This window comes from Branchiostoma lanceolatum, chromosome 14 (genome assembly GCF_035083965.1).
Source record: "Branchiostoma lanceolatum isolate klBraLanc5 chromosome 14, klBraLanc5.hap2, whole genome shotgun sequence".
Lineage (NCBI taxonomy): Eukaryota > Metazoa > Chordata > Leptocardii > Amphioxiformes > Branchiostomatidae > Branchiostoma > Branchiostoma lanceolatum.
Genome location: NC_089735.1, coordinates 5,751,207 through 5,774,455, shown reverse-complemented (window position 1 = coordinate 5,774,455; position 23,249 = coordinate 5,751,207). Strand labels below are relative to the sequence as shown.

Here is a 23,249-nt window from a genome sequence, read left to right as displayed (position 1 = left end):
GTTAGACAGTATTTATGGCCCACGAAAGGGCCAAAGCAGACTTGCAAAATGCCGGCCCATTTAAAGCAATCGATATAGAGTGAGTAGAGGCTATTGATTAGCTTCATTAGAGTGAGGGAAGACGTTTCATCCATGCAAATGAATTGACAGGTACGATCAATGCGGATCAATGCAGCCTCCTGCGTTATCTGTGGTGCAGCGGAGCAGGCCTAGGGGTAAAATTAGCCGGGTTAGTTTGACACGTCTTGGCTGACGTTGGGTGACATACCGTGGGGAACTCTCCACACTTAGCGCTGGGGTATAGTACTGCTGCAGTGGAGACAGCCGGCTACATTGGGAAATTATTCAACACAAGTTGGTCCATGTTTGCCGTACGGCTCACAATTGTTAAAGAAACATGCCTGGAATGAGTTGACCTGGTGCTACACCATTGACGACTTACATCGTATTGTAAAAAGGGCTGTATAAGTGACCAGACATGGAAATGTGCTTAGGCAGGATGAAATATGGACACGGGCAGGTGCTGTATGGGAAAATTCAATATCCTGCATCGATGGTGACAGAGTATTTCTAAACTAAGCATGGAAAAAGTATCAATTGAAACTGCCCAACTGAAGCACCCTAGAGGCGCCCTGGCTTGATTGATACATCGACTGATCGGTTGACGCACCCACAGAAAATTAAGGGGAGATATTACGGGTGCTGTCGCAAAAATTTCAGTCAGGATCTGGTTATCCTGTTCTGCAGATGGTGGCACAAATCAACCCGCACACAGGGCCATTGTAACGGATCCAATTCTTGGCTATCAATAACAGCCAGCGGTCTGCTCTGCCCTGTGCTACTGTAGGGTCAAGTTTCATCAGGTACGGAACAATCGACATCACAGGAACCAGCTGGGTCTCTACTACAGCCATGGGATTTTTATTGCTTGGCTCTCCACCAAAGCTAAGGACAACTAAACTACATGCAGCATTCAGGATTGATGCACTAAAACGTATTCTTTTATCTGGTAAATATTTTGGCTTTCTCATTCCCTATAAAAATACAGTACTGCAAATTTTGGAAGAAGAAAAAATAGCACCATCTCTAAGTCTGACATTTTACAATCATAATAGTAGAATTGTAAACCAATATCCAGGAAAAGGGGAAAACTCTGTTAATGATATAGTGCAGTATATGTGGGAGAGAAGGACTGAAACATATTCTTAAATAATTCTCGCCAATATTTTATATTTCTTTGTGTGCCGGCAGGGCCCATCTCTTAGGTGGAAAAATCTGACAACTGGTGAAAAAACTGGCATGCACTACTAGTACTGTATGGTAACTGTTTAAGCAGCTACAAGATATCAACTAACCAAATAGAGCTCAGTCATAGTATATTGATTTGAAGGAATAAACCACTCTAAATTAATCCTCTGTAAAAGAATTTGTTCCTGCAACCTAGCTTACATAGCTGTCATATAGCTGTACAATAACAATTTTCGCACAAAAATACTCAAAATCTGAAAAAAGATAACAGCAACAGCATAGCACCATTTCTAACATTATAATACCATAAATGCTGGGAATAGACCAATATCCAGGAAAAAGAGGAACTGTTAATTATATATCATGCATCTCCACTGTTCGCTAAAATAAATATTAAATCCATTCATGGTTTAAAATCTTGGGACAGCAAATATCCTAACAACAGTCTGACCAATGAGTTGATGGGTTGATTACTGAAGTGTATTAAACAAAACTTAATACCTCACATGTACATTATGCCAAGAAGAAGAGTCAGATTTCCGTACCTTTCAGATTGGTAGCTGAGGCGGTTCTCTGCCTTGACGTCTCCAATAAAGATGGAGTCGTCGCCGAGCTCTCCGATGTCCTGAACTGTCAGGTAGCCAATGGTGTCTCCAGTTATTGTCTCCTCACCTGGAGTGCCGAAAGAGAGAGCATAAGTTCACGGAAAATACTTACAGGACTTCATTATCATCAACTGCTTTTTAATGAAAGTATGGTACATACATGTAGACACTACTGAGAACTTCTCACTCTTTCTATGTGTTCAACTGCTGTAATTAAACAATTATGACTATCTGCCTGATTCAGCTATTTATTTTCAAGGGACTACTTGCATTAAGCATGTGACAAGAGGTAAACCTTATGGGGTACTGTATGCAGGTTCAAGGATTAATTTCAAAGCTAGAAATATTCAGTGACATCAATTCTTCCAACACCTTTGTCTGGCAAATATGCAAAACTAGTAATGTGTCATCCGTTATCTAGCTGTGCTGTGTATTGGGGAAATGGTTGGATGTCATCTCAATGCATATCCAATCTGGTGGAAGCTTTTACATTTGCAGGACAAAGTTTGTACTTATCTTGCTTCCACTTCCTTTACATACTTCCAACTTGTAACAAGATCAGTTTTGTACAGCACATCACAAATTCACTGGAAGCTCACAATACTACAAGCACATCAGAAGTCCAGCCTGAGAAGTTTGACGTACAAAACAAAACTGTCAATTTCACCCAATCAAAATCTCTATAAAAACCAAAGAAAATTACCATAACAATGACGGCGCACATTCGATGACCAATGGTGCTCATCAAACAATCTATGACAAACTATTTTAGGATTAACCGGATTCTCTGACTGACTCAAATTTTGAAGGAGACTAGTCAGAATTCTCACCGAGGCTCTACATTGTACATCTATTACACACCCATTTAATATGCTGATCAGGTGGGGTGACTTCCTCTGGGTCAGAGGCTGTTAGTGGCCAATAATAATGACCATCCAGCCACAACCTGATTCTATGCTTATTAACCACAAAGGAGCTTTTAACATCCAAGCTTCTAAGCTGGCAGTAGACTATGCAGCAAGCTTCAGATCTCTACAACATCAGTTGCGATTGTGTTACTCTCATCAACATGGAGGAGGCATAGTCAAGAGTCAAAGTCAGCCATAAGAAATGATGACTTAATATGGGAAAGAAATTAGCCAGAATGCCCCCAGCTGATGCATATTTCACACATGGGTGGGGAGTTACCGGTACGTCGCGCTCCGCAGCAGAATTCCAAATTCCCCATCTTGCTGATGGCGCACGTTCGCTTCACGTGCTCTCCCCTAGGTCACCTCCTCCACACATTTTGAAAATTCCCTGATCTCAACGGCAATGCATCAAACCTCTGTCTACTCTGCAAACACTCCCTCCCTCAGGCTTCATCCCAGACGCCATTCGGACCAGGGACTAATCTCATCTCCACAGAACAACCACTGCCCGGCCCCCTAGATTAAACTGGGGTGTGATGGAAGTAAATTCCTCTACTTAGACTGATTACATGTCAGGAGTCCTAAATTAATGTGAAGTGGGTGACTACTGACATTCACCGTAAAATTCACATCTCACAGGTTCATCAACTCGCTGCATTTTTCTCCTTCTATTTTCAATAAGGGCCGGCGGAGGATCTTCCCCAACCGCATGCCAATAAAACAACTTGCTCCAAAACAATTCTGCCTTAAGCTGTAATCTATAAATGTCAAGTCTAATGCACAGGGTTGTAGGGAATTCACAGAGAAATGGTCACACATTCCGTATCACAGCTCAAGATCAATGTTTTGGGATTCCCTCTAATTTCAGAATACATGCGTCTTTCTAGATGTTTGATTCCAAATATTTTGTTCATGCTCTTTTAAAATTGCAACTGATCTCTGTATTTCTGCTTGTAAAAAAACTAAGCTTTTTCAAATTGTACAAAATTTTCTTTTACCTTTTCCACCCAAGGAAACAAAGCCAGAAATAAGCTTTCCTTGCCTTTGAATTTGCCCTGAAGGATACCTCTCTCTAATAGTTTGAAATGTTAGGAGACGGCTAAACTTACCTACCTCTGGGCCAACCTGCCTCATGCATTCTGAATGCTAAGTAGAAGGCAAGGGGCCCTGCTCCCATATTGAGCTACAGCTTGACACTAGCTAGCAATTCACCTTCTCACAGGCCCAGCTACTTATCTTTGACACATTCGGGATAAATGTCATAAAAGCAAACATTGCACTTCGATGTCACTTCAACAACAAGGCATTTCAGTCTATATGTTTAAGATATTTAGCATTGTGATATTGGGATGTGGAATGAACCCCCAATGGCGAGCCTCTGTGGGTGTGGCATCTATGCATTCTGATATCCCATTCTGTGGTTTGCAATTTGCAACATAATTAGAGGACTGGACAGGACATGTCAAATTCAATACAAGTGGCACGTATCTGTGGCCCAACATGAAGTTCAGCCCATGTAAAAAAATCTCCTTCGGGTTCAGAGCCAACAAACACCTCCAAGCCTTAGTGGACATTTTCTGGCCCCACATGGCAGTAGAATATCAGAATATCGACACAGGAGATTTCACCTGACATGAACAAATAATAATGCAATAACCTGGGTGGTGCGAGAACATACTACTATATTACATGTCATTAATAATGATGGGTACTATTCAGACAATTATCTTATCACAGCTACTGCAATAAAATATTGCCTTAAAGATTGACACTTAACAGTTCCAGTATCCTTACCATCCAAATTGAATAAGGTAGGTCTTACTTTTTTCCTAATAATGTTCTAATTATTTTTATCCATCAAAAATACAAATTGATGGGTCAAAAATATGGTACAAGAAATGCTTAAAGTGAAGAAAAGGGATAGAAATCTTAATGACAGATTACTTAAAACAATCACTTCTTTGACTGGTGATGATCATTAAGTCTCTAAAGATCTTTTCTAACAATTGATAGTGTCTCCCTCCCCTGATCTGAATTGCATACAAATTTCCCTAGGTACAAAGTACTAAAATCTGTCATGAAGAATGTCCAATACTTACAGGCCCAGGACAGGGTTGTGCGCAGGTGTTTTGGTGTGACGTCAACCTAACTGTGGATCGGTCTGGAGGTAGCAGACCTGGGCTTTCAATTATCATAATCATGCACTGTTGTTGGGTCTTCCCTCTTACTGGGTGCTTCCTGCCTACGTCTTACAGTGCCATATCATACCTTACACCGAATGGTCCTAACAGTCTCGCCTAATCTAAGATGGCAGTCTCCTGACTGGGTACCTTTTGGCAGTTTTTAGTCATTTAGGTGGCAAGGTGGGCAACATATCACCAGCCTAGGAGAAATCAATGACATTCATATTAAGGAAATGCTGTATCATTGGTCCTCTTCATGAATGACAATCAAGTAGTGGTTAAATGAAAGTGGTGAGAGGGAGGAAGGACCGTATAAGCTAAGCCATGAAGACCACTGAAATTCCCAATTTTCAAATCTATTTATTTATCGATTTTCAACGACATGCCAGTCGTATGTTCAATTCCTTGAAATGTTACTGGTGACCAAAGCAATTGGTCGTTTTCAAACATGATTAAGTTCACAAGACGTACACCATAAAGAGATGCTGTCATACTGTACAGAGTGGAGGTTGGGGCCACAGAAAGGTGGTGCAAAAATGTCTAGAAAGCTGATAGCGGGGACAGTTGTTTGATGAAGAAATTAAAGTTTGACGAGGAAGCAAAGCTGGTCACGCCCATTATGAAATATCAGCAACAGTAATACAAATGAAAGCAACTTTAACTTGAATAGATCGGTTATTTGCTAGAGAGACAACATAGCTTAAATTCTCAATTTGTTTGCAACAATTTGATCCATGATTATACCTTGAAGTAAAAAAATGATTAACTTAACATTGAACTAAAATAACAATTCGTTAGAAAGACTAACATATCATTGGACACTTTTTATATTTCCACAAACATTAAGACTACTGATTCTAATCCCCTGTGTCATGATAGCAATCAAAGATATAGATGTGTAGATGATGTGACTATTTATGAACACAGTTTCTGGATTTTTCCATGCAAAACAATTTAAAAAGTTGTGCCTATTCATGAATTCTTACAAGTGACAAAATGTGATGATGCGATAGGGGCCAAGGCACGACATGCAGCAAGGATCATGAATGGTGTTTCCAAATGGTCATTACTTCAAGTCCAGATACCATTCAACAATTTGACACTATCTGCTCTCCTGCAACAGGACTTTGTCTCTGAAGCCTTAAGTCTTCTATCATAGTCAACTATAAAAGCTGCAAATGATAGATAAAATTCAACACTTTCCATCCAGATGTACAAATAAATATAAATGGCAGTATAGACTTGCATGCCAGAGCAAACCTTAAGGTTTATTCATCTTTCAATTCTTTGCAAAGCAATCGTATCACCTCTCTCCTATTTCAGAGTTATTGCACACACACAAAAAAAAGAAAAGATTGGGCTCCTCATTTCAAGCACTGTAGCAGACCTATGTCTGGGTACTTAACGTTACATGTATTTCAAGGCAGCCATGATTACTCTTGTGGTGTCAGTGGTCCAGGAAACCAGCCTGGTATTCTAAGACCTCCAGTTATTGTAAAGAACAAAGGTCAAGAATGTGGGACATTTGAGATCCCACTGTCCTCTCAGATTTCTTGTTGTTGACCCCATAACATTTGGTACGTCATGCTACAGGCTTGTTCACCACATTTCCAGGGAAATAAAACATTGAAGATCTGAGGAATACCGATGGGGCCCAACTACAGGGTAACTTAGATGACTCACATCATGTACTCACCTTCTCAATGCTTGTCTTCAATGCTCCACACAATCCTTTCATACAGCAATTCACAATCCCTTCATCTAAAGCTTGAACTTCATACTTGAGTATCAGCATTGGGGTAAAGACTTATAAGGCAGAATACATGTTGGTCCTAGTTAGAGGGGAGGACAGCCTGGTGGAGGAAGCTAGGGTGTGGTGTGGGGATGGCACCACAAGACTTACTGAGGCCCCACGTCATCCGCACATGCTCAGACTGTCCTTGTGTTCTAACTTTAGCACCGAGGAACGAGACCTTTAGCTTGTGGCGCGTACTGTTGTTGCCAGAACGTGCCGCTTGTGACTCCGTACTGTTTGTGCTTCGGAATTCCCCCTAGAACCCCCAGGAGAGGAATGCAACTGAAGGCTATCATGTCCTGGACAGGCCAACAACTTGCATACAGAGAGTTCTATCAATCTGCAGGGATTATGACTTTGTGGACAGGTTTTGACAATTTTGACAACTGGATTCATGGAACTTAATAATATGTCCTTCATGGAGTGCAAAGAACACAGCAAATTTCTCAAACATTGTTGCTTTCAAACTGCAACATGGCTAAGGCATGAAAAATATGACATAAAAATGTGTGTATCCTTGAAAAGCACCAGAGATCAAGAGGAATTTTTACTAATTTCGATGACCTTTGTTACCAAGGGCAACAGTTGAATAAACAACATGCAACATTACATAGCAACATTATACAATACACCTCAGTGAAGAATTCAGATAATATTTAACCAGTTGCTATGAAGCAGTCATTGACACAGGCATTGTCCTGGGGATAGCAAGACGCATATCTTCTCAAATCAGATCCCTTACCTTGTCCATTTACACAGGTTGTCCTTTTCACTCAAGAAGAAATCCGTCTCTGTACAGTTACATGTAGTGCAACCTATACAAGAGCCTTTTGAGCCTTTGAATATTTGTCCAACAGCAATATTCTCCAGGCATTCACTTAGAAGTATTTGTAATTTAGCTACCCAGCTTGCTAGCTCCTCCCTGTAAGACTTTGTGAGGGCTAAATGATAGTGTGAAACGGCTTCACACACCAGGGAGGAAGCCTGTGAGGATGATAAGGGAGGTGACCAGCAGAGCTTCCTGCAGATAAGGGTTTGCCTCATCTTACAGAAGACGTCAGCAACGCACTTATTTTCCACTTCCTCTGAAACTTAGCTGTCATCCAGGACACCAGGGAACAGGAAGAGATTTCTGAGAGTGGGCGTGATGAATCGGAGCTTACAGAACACCTGCTAAGTTCTGTCTCGTCCATCTCCAATGTTATGCCCAAAGCCTTTTAGATGTAACTGATCATTTAAAATGTGCAAGTATGTACATAAAACTTTCTGTCATTATCCTTGGCATGGAGAACAGGATAATGCTTAATTCCTGTCTGCAGCTTTTTGGCAAAGATTGTCATTTGCTAAAAACTGATAATCACAGTCCACGCTTTAATCAACAGCACAAAGGTGTTGGAAGATTTCATGGCTGTTTTGTGTTTCAAAACTGTCCCAGCAACTCCTGTTAGAACTATATTGCATACTGCACTACGAAAACATAAAATTCAAAATGGCAAAACTTACCCTCTTCGTCAGAAGCATCTGACATGAAGCTCTCATTCATTGTCTCAGGGACGTTCAGCTTCTGTTTCTCTTCCACAACCTGCAGCCAATCAGAAGAAAAGGACATTCAAACCAGCCAATCAGAAGTGTGAAAGGCCCATCATATCCTATCAATAAGCACATTAACAAACCACTCGACAACCTCTAGATTAAATGTAAAATCTAAAACCAAATTGTACTTTAAAAAGTAAAGTGTATCTACATGTTTATACATACAGCTTTTGTAAAAAAATACCAATAGAATAACAAGCAAAGCAAACTACACTTTTTTTGCAGAACCAAAAGTGATAACAAATTATGTCACAAGCAAACATAAATGTCAATCTTGAGTTTTGGAATGTGCAATAAGGAGACTGGCATAATACTATTCCACGGTACTTACATTTTCCCTGGTGACTGTTTCTGTGACAACGGTGAGGGTGTCCACCACTGAGATGTACCCCAGTCGCTTGGAGATGTCCAGAGGAGTGTTCCCATTCTGTGTGGGAGGATACAAAATGTTGTGTTGGTACACATCATTAATCACTGACACACACAGTAACAACATACTGATGTCCTCAATGTAATGTTGATGGAGGTACATATGTAAGTAAGAAAGACGCTCCAACTCTTGATGGAGACATTGCAATTTGAACTGCAATTTTCATCTAAACTGCTTGGTGGCGCAGTTGAACTGTGGCAAGTGCACGAATGCAAAAGATGTGTAAAAATCAGATTCACAGCTGCACAGAATCCATGCATCATTTGTCAGTCACTTCACACTGGGTTGAAAGCTAATGCAGTATATAGAGGCAGTGTACTTTTAAAACATGTTTGTCTGTTTGTTTTATTAAGATCTCCATTAGTGTACAATCATAACAATTAATACACTAATCTTCCTGGAGTCCGGCTAACTAAATACAAGAATATCAATAAAGGAACAATACAATTAATTCAAATACAGGAAGAACGAAAACAATTGCTAGATAGTAAATCATACAAGATCAAACATCATGAACTTAAAATGAGTGGAGAGGTCAGAGGTCAACATAAAAACGGAATCATTCTATAGATAATGTCCTACATTCACGTCTATTGCAGATGATTTTTGCTTAAGGTGCTGCTTATTTGTGTGTGAATGTTTTGTGAGCTGATCTACAAACTGCTCACTATTGGTGCACATCTCAGATTTCCAAGACTGAGATGTAATGAATTTGTTGAATATTGTTACAGGCAAAAGTGCTAATTTGACAGACACTTACATTGGTCGGTTCGTTGGGGTTGGCCCCGTACGCCAACAACATCTGGACAATCTGGTTGTGACCCTGCTGCGATGCCTGGTGGAGGGGCGTAAAGCCATTCTAGATGGAGAAAACAGATCACACAGAGTAAGTCTTAGTTCTCATCTCATCTATTCCTTAGTCTAACCGTTTGTTTGACCGTTGAGGTAGCACAGAGATCAGACAACAACTTTTGTCCACCAAGTTTTCTGTTTTTCTTAATGTTTCAATTAGATTAGTCTGTTATTAGTGTCATGCCAGTTTATTCCCTGATATTATCCCCCCATCTTTTCGATTGCCTACCGCTCTTTCTTCCTCCCTGGACGGTTCCTTGCATGATAGTTTTTGCTGGTACCAATGACCATGACACATGGCTGTACCACTTCAGTCTTAGTTAAGAGATTCACAACAACCCTAAGGTTAGGTTTATCATAGACTCATCTGTGTTGTATCATAAAAACTAGATCAAGTTCTCAAAACTTGACACAAGCAAGAACTAGGTAGTCTCTTTTTGCTGTGAATATATACATTCTACATACACATTCAGCGATAGAAGGAAAATTTCTGCTGACCTTGGTCTTAGTATTGACTCCCACCCCGTTCTGCAGCAGGAATTCAACCATCTTGGCGTTGCCATAGTGACAGGCAACGTGGAGGGGAGTGTAGCCAGCCTGGAGGAGAAAACAAGATTGAACCACTTAGTCACCGGTGAAAGTCAAACTTACAAAGTTAATTAACTTTGAATATCTAGAATAGTAGGTTTTACATGGTAGAGATAATTAACAAGCTATTAATCAACTGCAATACATTTGCATTCTAGGTAATTTGCTGCAGTTACACTGCTTATACATACAGTATAACATAGAAAAGGTGTTTTTGACCTTTGTACATCAGACAATGTCCTATCAAAACAAATTTAAGTCCTACCACACCATACTTGAATGTTGCCTATGATGGTGCCCATCTCCATTTGTAAGCCCTTGGGCCTCACTTTGTGCAATCACTACAACTGGGGTGGTGGTGTGTTTAACTCCCATACTCTTTCCCAAATGGTGAGTACAAAGCAGAGAAAGCAGTACTATTTTTATTTAGTCTTTGGTATGACTTAGCCGGGAATCGAACTTAGGACCTACCCGAACACTCTACCCACTACGCCATTTCAACAGTATTAAGGCAAGGCTGTACTATAATTATGGTTTTGTGTACCTTGGTTGGAGCGTTGATCTCAGCTCCGTTCTTAACCAGGATGGAGGCCACTGGGACCTGGTCCTCTTGTGCTGCCAGGTGAAGGGGAGTCAGTCCGTTCTGAAAACACACAGGTCCGGGTGTCAAAGGTACATACATCTGACCAAGTACAACATTCAACGACAAGTCCTTGGTTAGAGTTAAAAAGACACACGTTAAATCTACCACTCCAAATATCTACTGTTAGATTTTTTTATTCAACATAACTTCGAGACAGGACGAAATGGTTTGACATAGAAAAGTTACACTATCATCATAATAACAGTTATTAAACGGTAAGTTAAACACAACAGGAGAAAGTTATCTTGATGTTAAGAAAGTTGTTAAGTCGCATGGTTGTTATGACAGACTGTTGGATTACTTTCCCAATTAGCAGGTACATGCATGACAGACACAGGTTACACAGTGGTGGCCACACCATTACACAGACAGATGGCATGCGTGTACACAGGTACCACACCAAGACATTCCCAATCACATTTTCTGGGACAAAATACACGCACAATAATGATAATAATTAATATGCACAAAAGAACAGCAGACTGATAAATCAATTAGAAACGAAGAACACGGCTTTATAAACATATCAGTTGTCATCTGTTGCAGTATTAATTTTAAGGGTAATAGAGATTGTCATGCATGCGTGCATCACCATCATAATGTTGGATTAGTGTTTTCGTTCAAATGAGCAGGTTGAGATATTACATTTTTCAAATAAGTGACAGGTGCTTTTCTTTTCAACATGTTAGGTTGGGTTCTATATTTTGTCATGCATGTAGCATGCTTGCTTTTTTTTCATTTGTCAGAAGTTTTTACAAGATGGAGGTTTGACTGCTACGCTGTGACTGTGACGGTTTGTACCTTGGCAGTAATATCAGCCTTTGCACCACGGTCTAGTAGGAGGTTGACCATTTCTGTGTGTCCTTCTTGTGAGGCTAGGTGGATGGGGGCAATGCCCTGCACAACCGCACACAGATCAAAGAAAGAGAGAGAAAGAGAAATAAAATCACACTGAGGGCGGGAGGGGGGCGTCAACACACAGTCTTTGTTTTGAACAATACCTTGGCAGAAATGCTCGTCTTAGCATTGTGGTTGAGGAGTAAGGACACCATGTCCGTATGGCCCTCTTCAGAGGCCAGATGGAGCGGGCTGAGTCCCTGTTGGGGAAGGAGTAAATTACACGAACAAGAGTGTGAAGCAGGTTAGTCTGGAACTGTGATAAACCAGGGAAGGCTTCAACTGCTGAGTCACTTTTGAGGAAGGGAAGAATGGGGAAAGGGTAAGGAAATTAGGAAGGTACTCAGTAACGAAAAATAATCAATAATAAAGCATGAAAAAACAAATATAGCAAAGTGTATTGATAATAACATATCTACAAGATATAAACAAAGTATTACAAAGAAACTATTCCAAACAGGATGTCATGAATAAAGGATAATACATGTATCTCAACTACAAAAATGATACACTACCAAGATGCATTGGGGATAAAATGGGGGTAAGAAAGCAGTTTCAATTAGACCTCCCTGAAAGTACAAATGCAAGTGTATTTGAAATGAGTTCTAAAATGACTAATCTAAAACTAATCTCTACTTTATTCTGCTACAATCATACCCATAGATGTACTTCTATTTCTACAAGACCCCAGCTCTTACAGAGCAAAATTTGTATGTGCTTGATTGTGTTTTGGAGACTGTGCTAGAGCAACATACCAAGGAATTGTAAACATAAACAGTCTAAGGTTTCTACAAGTATATTGGCAACACATGTAAAGACATACTGCCAGTAACCTCATGTAAAATGTGGTCTTATAATTATAATTAGCAACTGGTTTCATAGTCCCATACTTTGTCATTGTCATATCACAACCCCATACAGACAAAATTCCTCACTGACTGCCAAGGAGGCTCCTGTATACATTACCTGTTTGGTGGTGGCGTTTGCCTCTGCACCATACTCCAGTAGGGTTGTAGCTATTTCCATCTGGTTCTTCTTGGCAGCGATGTGAAGCGGGGTATAGCCATTCTGTACAGGACACACACAGGAGTTTAAGCTGGATTCCTACATCTTAAAAGACATCTTATAAGACAGTCAAGTTTCTGGGAATTTCCTGGCATTCATGCTGCCCCTAAAGACAAATCAACTATTTTTGAAGTACTATACAGACATATTGAAACCATAATTATAGTCCCATAGTCTTTTTGAGGCTGTAGGGGAAGTGGGTTGTTATCCATACCAACTTTTAAAACCTAGGTGGAGGGAGGAAAGTTGTGTTAAGTGCCTTTTCCAAGGATACAGCGTCAGTAGCCAGAAATGCTTGGTCATTCGATGTCATAGCATTATGAAATACAAACGAATGTACAGATAAAAACACAATGTAGGATGAATCTGAAGGACCTGTACCTTAGCAGTTGCGTGGGGTGATGCTCCCTGGTCCAAGAGCAGAAGCGCTACGTTCACATTGTCATAGTGGGCTGCCACGTGTAGGGGGGTCAGGCCATTCTGAATCAAGGGTAAAGAGAAAAGTCAAACTCACTTATCCCTGTCACAATCTCACATTTTTTCACCAACTCAAAAGGTATATTCGATGTCCTTTTTCTGCTTGGTGTCAGCATTGAACATGACTTAAAACACAACTTGTGCCTTTCAACTTTAAAGTTTTTATGTAATGTCTACTAAGTTCATCCAGCACCTTACTCCCTTGTCAGCTTCACTTCAAGCACTCTATGGACGTGGTACTGACAAGCACAGAACACCAAATAGATTTGGACAAATACAAGTACACAAGTAGCCTGGTATCCAAACCTATTATAGCTCCTGTGTCTCCTCTCCTCTGTTTAAGAGAGGAGACTCAGGTGAGAAGAGAGGAGACTCGGGTGCTATAATACAATGTAGGTACACTAGACCTATAGATTAAAGGAATGACATATCACAAATTACAGAGAACATCAGGGATGTTGGACAGACCTTGCCGGCTGCGTCAGGGGAGGCGTATCTGCGCAGCAGGAGGGACGCCACCTCCAGGGTGCCGTACTTGGCAGCCACGTGGAGGGGGGTGAACCCTTTCTGTAGGGCAAGGAAGGGGGAACAGAGAAATGTAAATCCCCTACACTGACATGTTGATAAAAACAATAATTATTACATTAAAGACTATTACATCATTCTTAGTGGACATTGTCAAAATTACTATTGATCAATTAAAATGTAGGCAACATTTGCAGAGTCTGGTTTCAAAAGATCTTACAGATAGGCCAATCTGCCGATTTTCAAAGAGTTTGTTCTTTGTTTGTCTAATCAAAAGGTTGGCTTAGAAGCAAAATGAGTTCTATGCTTGTGAACATGACAATAGTTTTACTACCGATACATACGGGTTCATTTGTGATCTCATCCAATGAGCACATGTTACAAACCTTGGTGGTCATGGACAGCGAGGCGCCGTGCTCCAGCAGTACTGAAGCCACGTCCTCGTGACCCTCCTTGGCGGCAATGTGCAACGCAGTGTACAGGTCCTTGGTGGTTGCGTCTGGCGAGGCGCCGTGCTGAAGCAGCAGGATGACGTTCTCGACGTTGCCGAGTCTGGCTGCGATGTGCAGTGGAGTCTGGTCCTCCTGAGGGCAATGGAGATGAGTACAATGTAAGACACAGTACATTGTCAAGTTTTAACTTGAAGTTTTCTGTTGATCTATCTTATATCCGTATCTGTATAGCCAGTATACCCCCCCCCCCCCGAGATCTAAAACACCAGCTTCTGTATCTGTGTAGCCAGTATAACTGTCCTTCGGCGCAGCACACCGGTTTTGCAGGCAAACAGCACAGCAGCAGCTGGTTGTATTATACAAAACAACCTGTCATATTTAACCTTCGCACATCTACATGTAACTGTAAGCATTGTTTAAAGCTATCTAAAGAAGGATACTCCTATCAATTACAATACTTAATGGCAACATGTTCTACTCTATATATGATAATTATGCTAAATATTTGTTGTAAGCTTTCATGTTCCTTTCAAAATCACAAATGTATAATCCATAGAGACAGACACAATGCCGCCTTACCCGTGCCCTTGCGTCGACTTGGGCTCCGTTCCTCAGCAAGATGCGGATGATCTCGGTCTGGTTGGCACGTGCTGCCAAGTGCAGAGGGGTCTCCCCACGCTGGAAACAACAGGTAGTTATCAATAAATACCATTCTAGTCAGATCAGTGTTAGTGATCCTCCCCTTCCCTGAGCTCCTCACTCTTCCATTATCAACCCCAGCTGTTTCCCTTCCTCCCCTCTTCATTCGTGGTTCATCATCTCTTGACAGTTAGAATGCCCATGATACTCAAACTGATGTACCAAATGTTTGGAAATACAAATGAAATGAAATTCATTATTGCACAGCAGATTAATAGCTGCTAGGGTTCACAACAAAGATGAATCATATCAGTGAATACTTTACTTTAAATGTCTTTGTTCAACTAAGTGCTAAACATTAAGACTAGGCTTGGTCTAAATAAAGTTGTCATCTACTACAATCATTGACAAAACAGTAACACGGTTGTTGGTCTAACTACTCACATTCAGAGATCTTCTCTCTTTTCTTACAAGTTTGGACACTATAGTCAAGTAAGTCAAGTTGGACACTATAATAAGTTTCAGCACTATGTCCGACAAGCAAACAGCAAACAGTTCCTCCCTTGTCCAGGCCACCTTGCGCACATTACAAAACATCCTAGAGGATCCTCACAACCTCTGCTTGATTTTGTGTCCAAACCGTCGCAGTTCAACTACAATCTGCGTCGGGCTCGTGATCAGGTCCTCCCCACACTAAGTAAAACTAAGCGACATGAGTTATCTTTCATGCCGTGGGCACTGAAGTTGCTGTCTAAGAAGAATCCCTAGATGTTGTAAGCTTCTATTCTATTATGTATAGATTTTATATTGATTGCCGTTGTTGCTTTTTAACTCTAATGTTTACTGTTCCTGTAATATTTCATGTAACTTGTACATTTGTTACATGCAAGTTGTTACCAATGAAACTGAAACTGTCAGGAGAGAGGTGAGTAAGATACTGACCACGTTGGTGGCATCGGGAGAGGCTCCATTCTGCAGCAGAAGGAGGACGATGTTCATGTGTCCCATGAAGGCAGCAACATGGATGGGGGTCAGACCAGACTGGAGGGAAAACAACACTGGTCAACACCTTACACATGTTACACTCACACACACTCATTATCTTGTTTATTGTCTGCTGTTCCCCCAAGTACAAGGACTTGACATGCTTGCGCATACTTGTTACAGTGGTTGAAACATGGATCAGCTTGATCTACTAATGGTTCATCTGCAGAAAAGGTCAGACAATCTAGAAAGAACATGGTTTCAAACATTCTTTCTTTATGATTTAATGAATGCTAAGATCCCTCATCACAATGTGACATGCAGTTCAGCACCAAGGACAGGATACTACTCTAAAACAACCTTTCACCTCATCTCAGCTATCCCTTAGTCTTAGTCTCATCAAAACCTACCTACCTACCCAATATCGAGACCTTCTCGAGTTAAGTTATAGTGAACACAAATGCTACCCAAAACATAATCTTCTGGCAAAGGTCTTACCTCAGTGACAGCATGGATGGAGGCGCCATGTTTGAGCAGCAGTTCAACCACTTTGATCCTGTTCTTCTTACATGCAATGTGTAGGGGGGTGAAACCATTCTGTGGGGGGAAGATAGACAGACTTGTTGTTATGCCTCTTTTAGAAAGAGCTGACAACTAAGAACTTTATAGTACTACATGTAGAAAAGTCCTTATAAGATCCCTTTTCCTCAAATTGACAATTTCCTCTCTACATTCTTGTTGCAAGCTTCATGATCCTTTTAACAAATTAGAGAACAATGTGTCAGATCTCCCGTGCATGTGTACCGGGCCCCTAGAGGTGCTGTGTTTTATTTGAGAATCATGAGCCAATACACATGGTTCTGTTTGTACATTTGTGTACGTCTCATTCACTACCTGGTTAAGAGGGATGACAGCAATCAACACATGTACATTTCACATTTATATTTTGTTGCCTTGTTATCTTATGTTGACATTCTCTTTGAGTGCACCTACCAGAGCCCGTGCATCGGGGTTTGCCTTTCTGTCCAGGAGCAGCTTGGCCACCCGGACATGTCCGCAGTGGGCAGCCACATGGAGAGCAGTCAGGTAGTCCTGCATGTCAGGAACCACACAAAATACAAGATCAGTATCTGTAAGGGCACAGTATGCTCTGGACAAACGTGATCAGTGAGCCACATTACATTTACTACCAGCCATAGAAATAGCTTAGCACCTTGCCTCAGATGAGGACTGCCGCTTTATCTTTTAGTCAAACATGTAAAAGCGACCAGCTCTACATAAAGACCATCTGACCAATGTGACCACTTTTTGGGGGTCCCTTAGACATTTTTTCCAATCGACACAAGCATTAAGAATCCTGTCTATAGTGACCATCTGTCCACATAGACAAGATTTTATCGGTCCCCTGAGTGGTACTTTTTGGCAGTTTTGACGCTATTTAATTTTACCTGTAATAGAGGTTATATTGTTTTCTTTAAATCATCTACAGAAAAGCATGTAGACAAGCTATGTGTACTGACCACAGTGACTTCATCCACAGGTGCCTTGTGGTACAGGAGAATACGAGCACTGTCCACATGGTCTCCTTGGGCAGCCATGTGCAGGGGAGCCAGGCCGTTCTGGGGATCAACACACGAACATCAGTAATGAAGAAACAAAGAACAAGAGGAACTGATTATTCAACACACACGTAGCTCAATGAACAGGATGGCTCAGTTTATCAATTGAACACAGCTCTTATGATTGAAACTTTTCATTGAAGTAACATTCAGATATCATTTATGACTGTTGGATTGTTTGAAAGATGAAGATTTTATATAACGATTTGCAAATCACGATTCCCCCAGGCATGAGAATCCTGGTATGAAAGGTCCGATTTCGGCTCTAAGGGGATTTTAATCAACATCTGCTGAATCATCCTCAGCAAGTGGATTTGGTGGGTCGAATTGGAATCAATCACATGACAGGGTGAATCCTGATTCCCAAATCCTGGTAGTCTTTGCTGAGATAATACTATGATGATAAAGATAGTACTTACAGTCGAAAAGAGCTTACGTGTCTCTTAACACAAGCAATTTGTCTCTGCAAAAGTACCTTGTTAAAAGCTAGAAGTTAACATACCTTACATGTCTCTTTACACAAGCAACTCTGCAAAAGTACCTTGTTAAAAGCTAGGCGAAGTTAACATACCTTAGTCTTGGCGAGGATGGGGGCTCCTCTCTCCAACAGCAGGTCAACGACCTGATCATGTCCGCTGCGGGCAGCACAGTGTAGGGGCGTCAGGCCATCCTGCCAGGAAACAGTATATAATATCACCAATTATGAAAATTAAGAAACATATATTGTAAAGAAAAAATAACCAGTGCATAGGAAAGGCATCATCACAAAGGCATAACCTTGCCAGCAGTGATCTCCATTTTAACCTTACACATACATGTATACCAGTCTACCATTTAAGCTGGTGTTCACCAGTTTGTCTAATTGGTCACAATTTTGAGAAAGCATCTGCTATAAGAGAACTGGGTACAAGTTCTTCGTGATACTCTAACTAAGGTCTTAACTTTTCTGTCCTGAAAACATGTTCAATTAATACTTTCAGGATATATTTCTCCAGCATTCCTAGGACACATAGGAGCCCTGCTCCTTTTCCAACATCAGACACACTTACCCTTGTCTTACTGTCAATAGCTCCTCCTCTGTCCATGAGAAGGGTGACCATGTTGACACGGCCCCATTTTGCTGCCACATGCAGTGGTGTGATGCCATTCTGTGTGAGAAAACAATCCACAATTTGCACAGTCCTGACCCAGTAGCCTGCATTTATCTAACATGTTGATTTACTCATATTGATTCATATACATTTATGTACAGGTTAATTTAATCGTAGCCACTTGGCTGTTTGTATGTATAGATGTAGCAGACCTTACGAAAGTTACTGTACTTTTGTTGTGTCAATAATGATTTCTGTTTGACGTTGTCAACAAGTAAGATGAACTTCATTATCAACAATGAAAAGTAGTTCATCAATTGAGTTCAAATTCGAGATTTTTTTACAAGACATTCTGATTAGCAATACTATTACCCAAACTGTCATTAAGAAGGAATAAAGAGGCAAACCTGTATGTAACATACTATCAAGAGGTAGAAAAATAACATGCCTTGAAAATGTGTGGTCTTTATTTTGAAAGGAACATCTGGAGCACACATAAAATGCTTCAATAAATAAGTTACTTGTAATGAATAGGCGTAGTTTAACTCACTCTGGCTGCAAAGTTGACGTTTGCTCCTCTGTTGAGCAGGAGAGTGCCGACGTTGGTGTGGCCGTAGTGCGCAGCGATGTGGAGGGGCGTGAAGCCACTCTGCGTTGAACACACAATTAATCGTTACCATGGAGACAGGTGCAAGTGTTCAGTTTTATATGGAGTTTAAACACATATTGCGGAACACCACATAAAATGTTGTATGATGCACTATTTCTTATGCAGATGAGAAAAGAATGATGTTCCATTTCTTTAATAAAAAACAACTGTATTCCTCTTTTATGATTTACAAAAAAGACATGGAAAGGACAGCGATTTCTGGCATGCACTCTAACATAGCTAGAATTTTAGAATTCTATCACATACACAGAAATTAAACACATTCATTCAAAGGAAAAAACATAACCATACCAAGAACCATACCAAGAAGTGACACCAATGAAAAGACATGTTGATGGGTTCTAGCAATAAAATACATACTAGTATCTGGGTGGAGTAAAACAACAATACAAATACATTTATCACTGGCAAAGTAGGAAGCCTCAACAAACAGAAGGTACACTGAAAGTACTGGCCAGCTTGAAACAAGATAGGATCCAAGAAGAAAAAACATTCAACAAAAGATGCTGATCAACTGGTAATAAAGAACTCAAACAAAAAGGGACAGTGTGTGGTACAAGAGACAATAACATTCGTGATGAAGGTACAGACTGAGGATTAAGTATGATGATATTTCACGCTCACAGCAAGTTCAATATTAGTTACACACTGAACACATGCACAGGGCTAACAGCACCAACAAAGTTGGGCACATCATTGCCATTCCAAGAGAATCTGAAGAAATGCCTAACTCTACAGCCCTCCACATATAGAGTTAACCAGTTTGTCACAGAATGTAAAGTGGCATGGGAAAATGGACAGGCAAGCCGAATACTGCCACAGAGGGAGATATGGAGGAAACTTTATGGCTGTAGATGCAAATTTAATGCATCCTATTTAGGTCAATATAAGCCAAGGCTTCTTGACAGTTAACTACAGAATACTTCACCCTGATTGCCTGAGAATTTACCTGAGCTAAAGAAAGGGATGGAGGCAGCTTTATCATTTTTATGGTTGTAGATGCACATGGTGTATTTGGGTCAGCGTGAGCCATGGCTTCTTAACAGTTAAATTCTGATTGTTTGACAAGGTACAGAGCCATGTAGCTAGTACTGCTTCGTTTTTAAAACCATCTCTTGGAATGGCAATGATGAAAGGGTTTAAAGACAAGTAGACACAAAGCACGAACACCAACGACACAGGAACTTGTTATTCACCTCAGTTGCAGCATTGACAGCCCACTTTGCATGGGGAGAGAACACATCAACATACATCACTACACACTACTTTGTACAGCCATGCACAACCAATGCTCTTCTCAGCTCAGGTGCCAGTCACACATACTCTTTCAAGGGGATTTAGCTTGAATCTTCTATTTAACTCTTAAACTAAAAGTTTAAGTAAAGCAGGAAAGGCTTGGCCAAAGCAGAAAGTATCCAGATCAAAGTTGGAGCAATTGGTTGATTATTGTTATGTGGTAGCAAGCAGCTAAGTAAGGAAAAAGGCCAAGAAGGACATGCATGTGCCATTCCTAGAACTCCTCTGCCATATGACAAAGATGTGCTGAGAGAGAAGAGCAGAGGTTTGTGAAGAAAGTGCATACAGAAGCAGCAATGGCAAGACCAATTGTTAGCTACTGAGCATGAACAAGCTATTAGCTGAAGGGAATAGTTAAGAGCTGTATTTCTGTATTTATTTTGTCTCTATACTTCAAGCACATTGCATGCATACATATCTGTGCACTTACTCTCTGGGTTGTACTAAATTTAGCACAAGACCAGCAAAGGATGAAGGGGCTAATTAGTCCTGTGATAGATATTGAAAGACATGCTCTGCAAGTTAAATTTAAGTTTCACTAGAACCGCTTCCATGCATCTAGGGCATGCCTCAGTTTGTGTGTGAAATCAGATGTGAAGTTAGAAGTCTGGCAGCTACATGTAAATCCTAACAGATGAATAAAAAGATATGATGTCCATGCTCCAAGGAATTCAATTGGTCTTGCCCACCAGACCATTTGCAAAATCACATCTTCTGCTGGCTTAGCAATTTTTGGGACTTTGCCAGGTCTTAGAGAGCCATTTTCTCATGGCATCAGGGGAGGTTTTATCTGGAATTTGTACTTCCACTTCAGTTTCACTGATGTGGGTCTTTAATTAAAGTTTCTGTATATTTTCAACCCAGGAGAAGTGACAGGAATACTAAGGAGGGAAATCCTGAATTGAACCAGCTCAACATGTCACCTTGGCTGAACCTCATTCTCTAGCTGACTACTCACACTTTATCCAACCTCAAGGTCATAAACAAATACATTTTGGGATCAAATTTACAGACAATGTCCCATTGTGTTGTATGGAAACTAGACTGATGATGATACTCTAATCGCAAGAGCTGCTGTTAAAAGTGAAATATCAATTCTCTACGACTAAAATTCATTATTCTATCTTTAGGTGAACTTGAAGGTTAAAAAGGACACGAAGTTGGAGCTACACAGCTGAAGAATCAATTATCAACTTCAGTATGTTGGGATTGGGTACAGACTCTACTGCAGGAATAACTGGGAACAGAAAATTAGATTTTTATTTGGCAGCCAAAACATCAATGACAAAAAAGGTCACTGCTAAACAGTTCCCACGCACTACAAAACTTGTTAAATTCTCTAATATCCAGTGTTCTTATTCAACTGATCGAGTTTACTGACTAAAGGACAACAAATTGTGAGAGAAGCTAAAATTGAGATGATTGCAGTTCGTAGATAATCTAAAGGGATTTGCATCTTGGAGCATGGACATGATTTTGCAAATGAGCTTTCTTGAACAGCGAACAAGCAAGCAGAAATGAAGACTTAAAGAAAAGAAGAAGCTGTTGCAAGAAAAGCTCACCTTGGAAGTGACGTCTGCGTTGTGGTCGTTTTGGAGCAGAAGTGCTGCGGCTTTGACGTCGTCTTTCCTCGCAGCGATGTGCAAGGCGGGGAGTCGGACACGTCCCTTTGTGTCGTTCTCCAGAAGGACGGCCACCACCTTGTCGTGACCTTGTTGGAGGGCTACAGCCAGAGGTGTGAATCCATCCTGCGGGCAGAGGATCAAGGGAACTCAATGAACACTGGATGCTGAACAAAATTTCATCAAATTGTCTACAAATGTATGTGCAATGTTTCTTGAGGCAATGTATTACATGTCATTGTCAGTGTACATGTGTCTAGCACAATCCAATAGAGATGGTGTATCAGTCTGGGATTGGCTGTCCCTACAGTACCAACCCATCTACCAAACCATAGTCTATCCCAGTGAAAGAATATTGCCACAAAGTAGAGAGTTTTCAACACAAACTTTCCTCACACACAAACTTGATTATCTCAATATGCAGAAGCATTTATTTTGTCCCTGGCTTTGGGACATTAACAAAACTCTGATGAGTTGTTGAATATGAAAAGTGACTTCTATGGATGTGAAGGCATCTCAGCACCATGAAAAGGTCAATAGGTCAGATCTGGTTTGTGTTCTGCTGTAGGTGCATCAAGCACATTTGGGTCAGTCTGTCTACTGTACAGGACCCATCCCTCCATCCCTGAACAGAAATTTGCTTGTTTGCTGTTGTAGGAACTTGGAACGGAAAAAAAAATGTCACCCTGTCCATCCGAAAAATCTGACCTTCATGAATCATGACATGAAATTGATGAAAATGTATTTTTGTAATCTTAAAATGACTGATTCAACAACAGAAATAAACAACATGGGCTGCCAAACAATGAATAGGGCAGAAAAATCTAAAGCTTGAAAGGGCCCTGGTCACTGTTTTGTCTTTTCTTTAGAAAAACAACAGTTGAACACCATAGACAACAAACAGGGTACTCAAGTTTCTGAACCTTTGGCATTACGTATTAAGTACTGGCTGCAGGTTGTTAATCTGAGGGAAGAATGCAGCCAGACTACCAAAAGTTTTTAATCAGGTCAGAACCTGTTCTAAAAGCTGTCAAAGGGTAAAAACATGTATGTGGGAGGCCTCC

At 40.7% G+C, this 23,249-nt stretch overlaps 2 protein-coding genes across 32 annotated transcripts in view; one reads left to right on the top strand and one right to left on the bottom strand.

The window, feature by feature from the left end:
* LOC136448945 (peptidyl-prolyl cis-trans isomerase-like) overlaps nt 1-23,249 on the top strand; it is a 306,630-nt gene that overhangs the window by 85,088 nt on the left and 198,293 nt on the right. The gene's annotated exons all lie outside the window — the stretch shown is intronic.
* LOC136448937 (ankyrin-2-like) overlaps nt 1-23,249 on the bottom strand; it is a 208,899-nt gene that overhangs the window by 50,449 nt on the left and 135,201 nt on the right. For 23 of the 31 annotated variants that reach the window (XM_066448669.1, XM_066448658.1, XM_066448665.1 and 20 more), the window contains 22 exons: nt 22,126-22,311; nt 20,464-20,487; nt 19,148-19,246; nt 18,556-18,654; nt 18,078-18,176; nt 17,408-17,506; nt 16,881-16,979; nt 16,386-16,484; nt 15,846-15,944; nt 14,844-14,942; nt 14,199-14,396; nt 13,756-13,854; nt 13,192-13,290; nt 12,712-12,813; nt 11,650-11,745; nt 10,750-10,848; nt 10,116-10,214; nt 9,526-9,624; nt 8,667-8,762; nt 8,246-8,324; nt 1,794-1,920; nt 269-328 (listed from right to left, as the gene is read on the bottom strand). In XM_066448669.1, the coding sequence (XP_066304766.1) occupies nt 269-328; nt 1,794-1,920; nt 8,246-8,324; nt 8,667-8,762; nt 9,526-9,624; nt 10,116-10,214; nt 10,750-10,848; nt 11,650-11,745; nt 12,712-12,813; nt 13,192-13,290; nt 13,756-13,854; nt 14,199-14,396; nt 14,844-14,942; nt 15,846-15,944; nt 16,386-16,484; nt 16,881-16,979; nt 17,408-17,506; nt 18,078-18,176; nt 18,556-18,654; nt 19,148-19,246; nt 20,464-20,487; nt 22,126-22,311 (2,255 nt within the window). Of the gene's footprint in view, nt 1-268; nt 329-1,793; nt 1,921-8,245; nt 8,325-8,666; nt 8,763-9,525; nt 9,625-10,115; nt 10,215-10,749; nt 10,849-11,649; nt 11,746-11,849; nt 11,946-12,711; nt 12,814-13,191; nt 13,291-13,755; nt 13,855-14,198; nt 14,397-14,843; nt 14,943-15,845; nt 15,945-16,385; nt 16,485-16,880; nt 16,980-17,407; nt 17,507-18,077; nt 18,177-18,555; nt 18,655-19,147; nt 19,247-20,463; nt 20,488-22,125; nt 22,312-23,249 lie in introns of all 31 variants that reach the window. The other 8 variants (XM_066448650.1, XM_066448681.1, XM_066448657.1 and 5 more) reach the window with 4 other exon arrangements.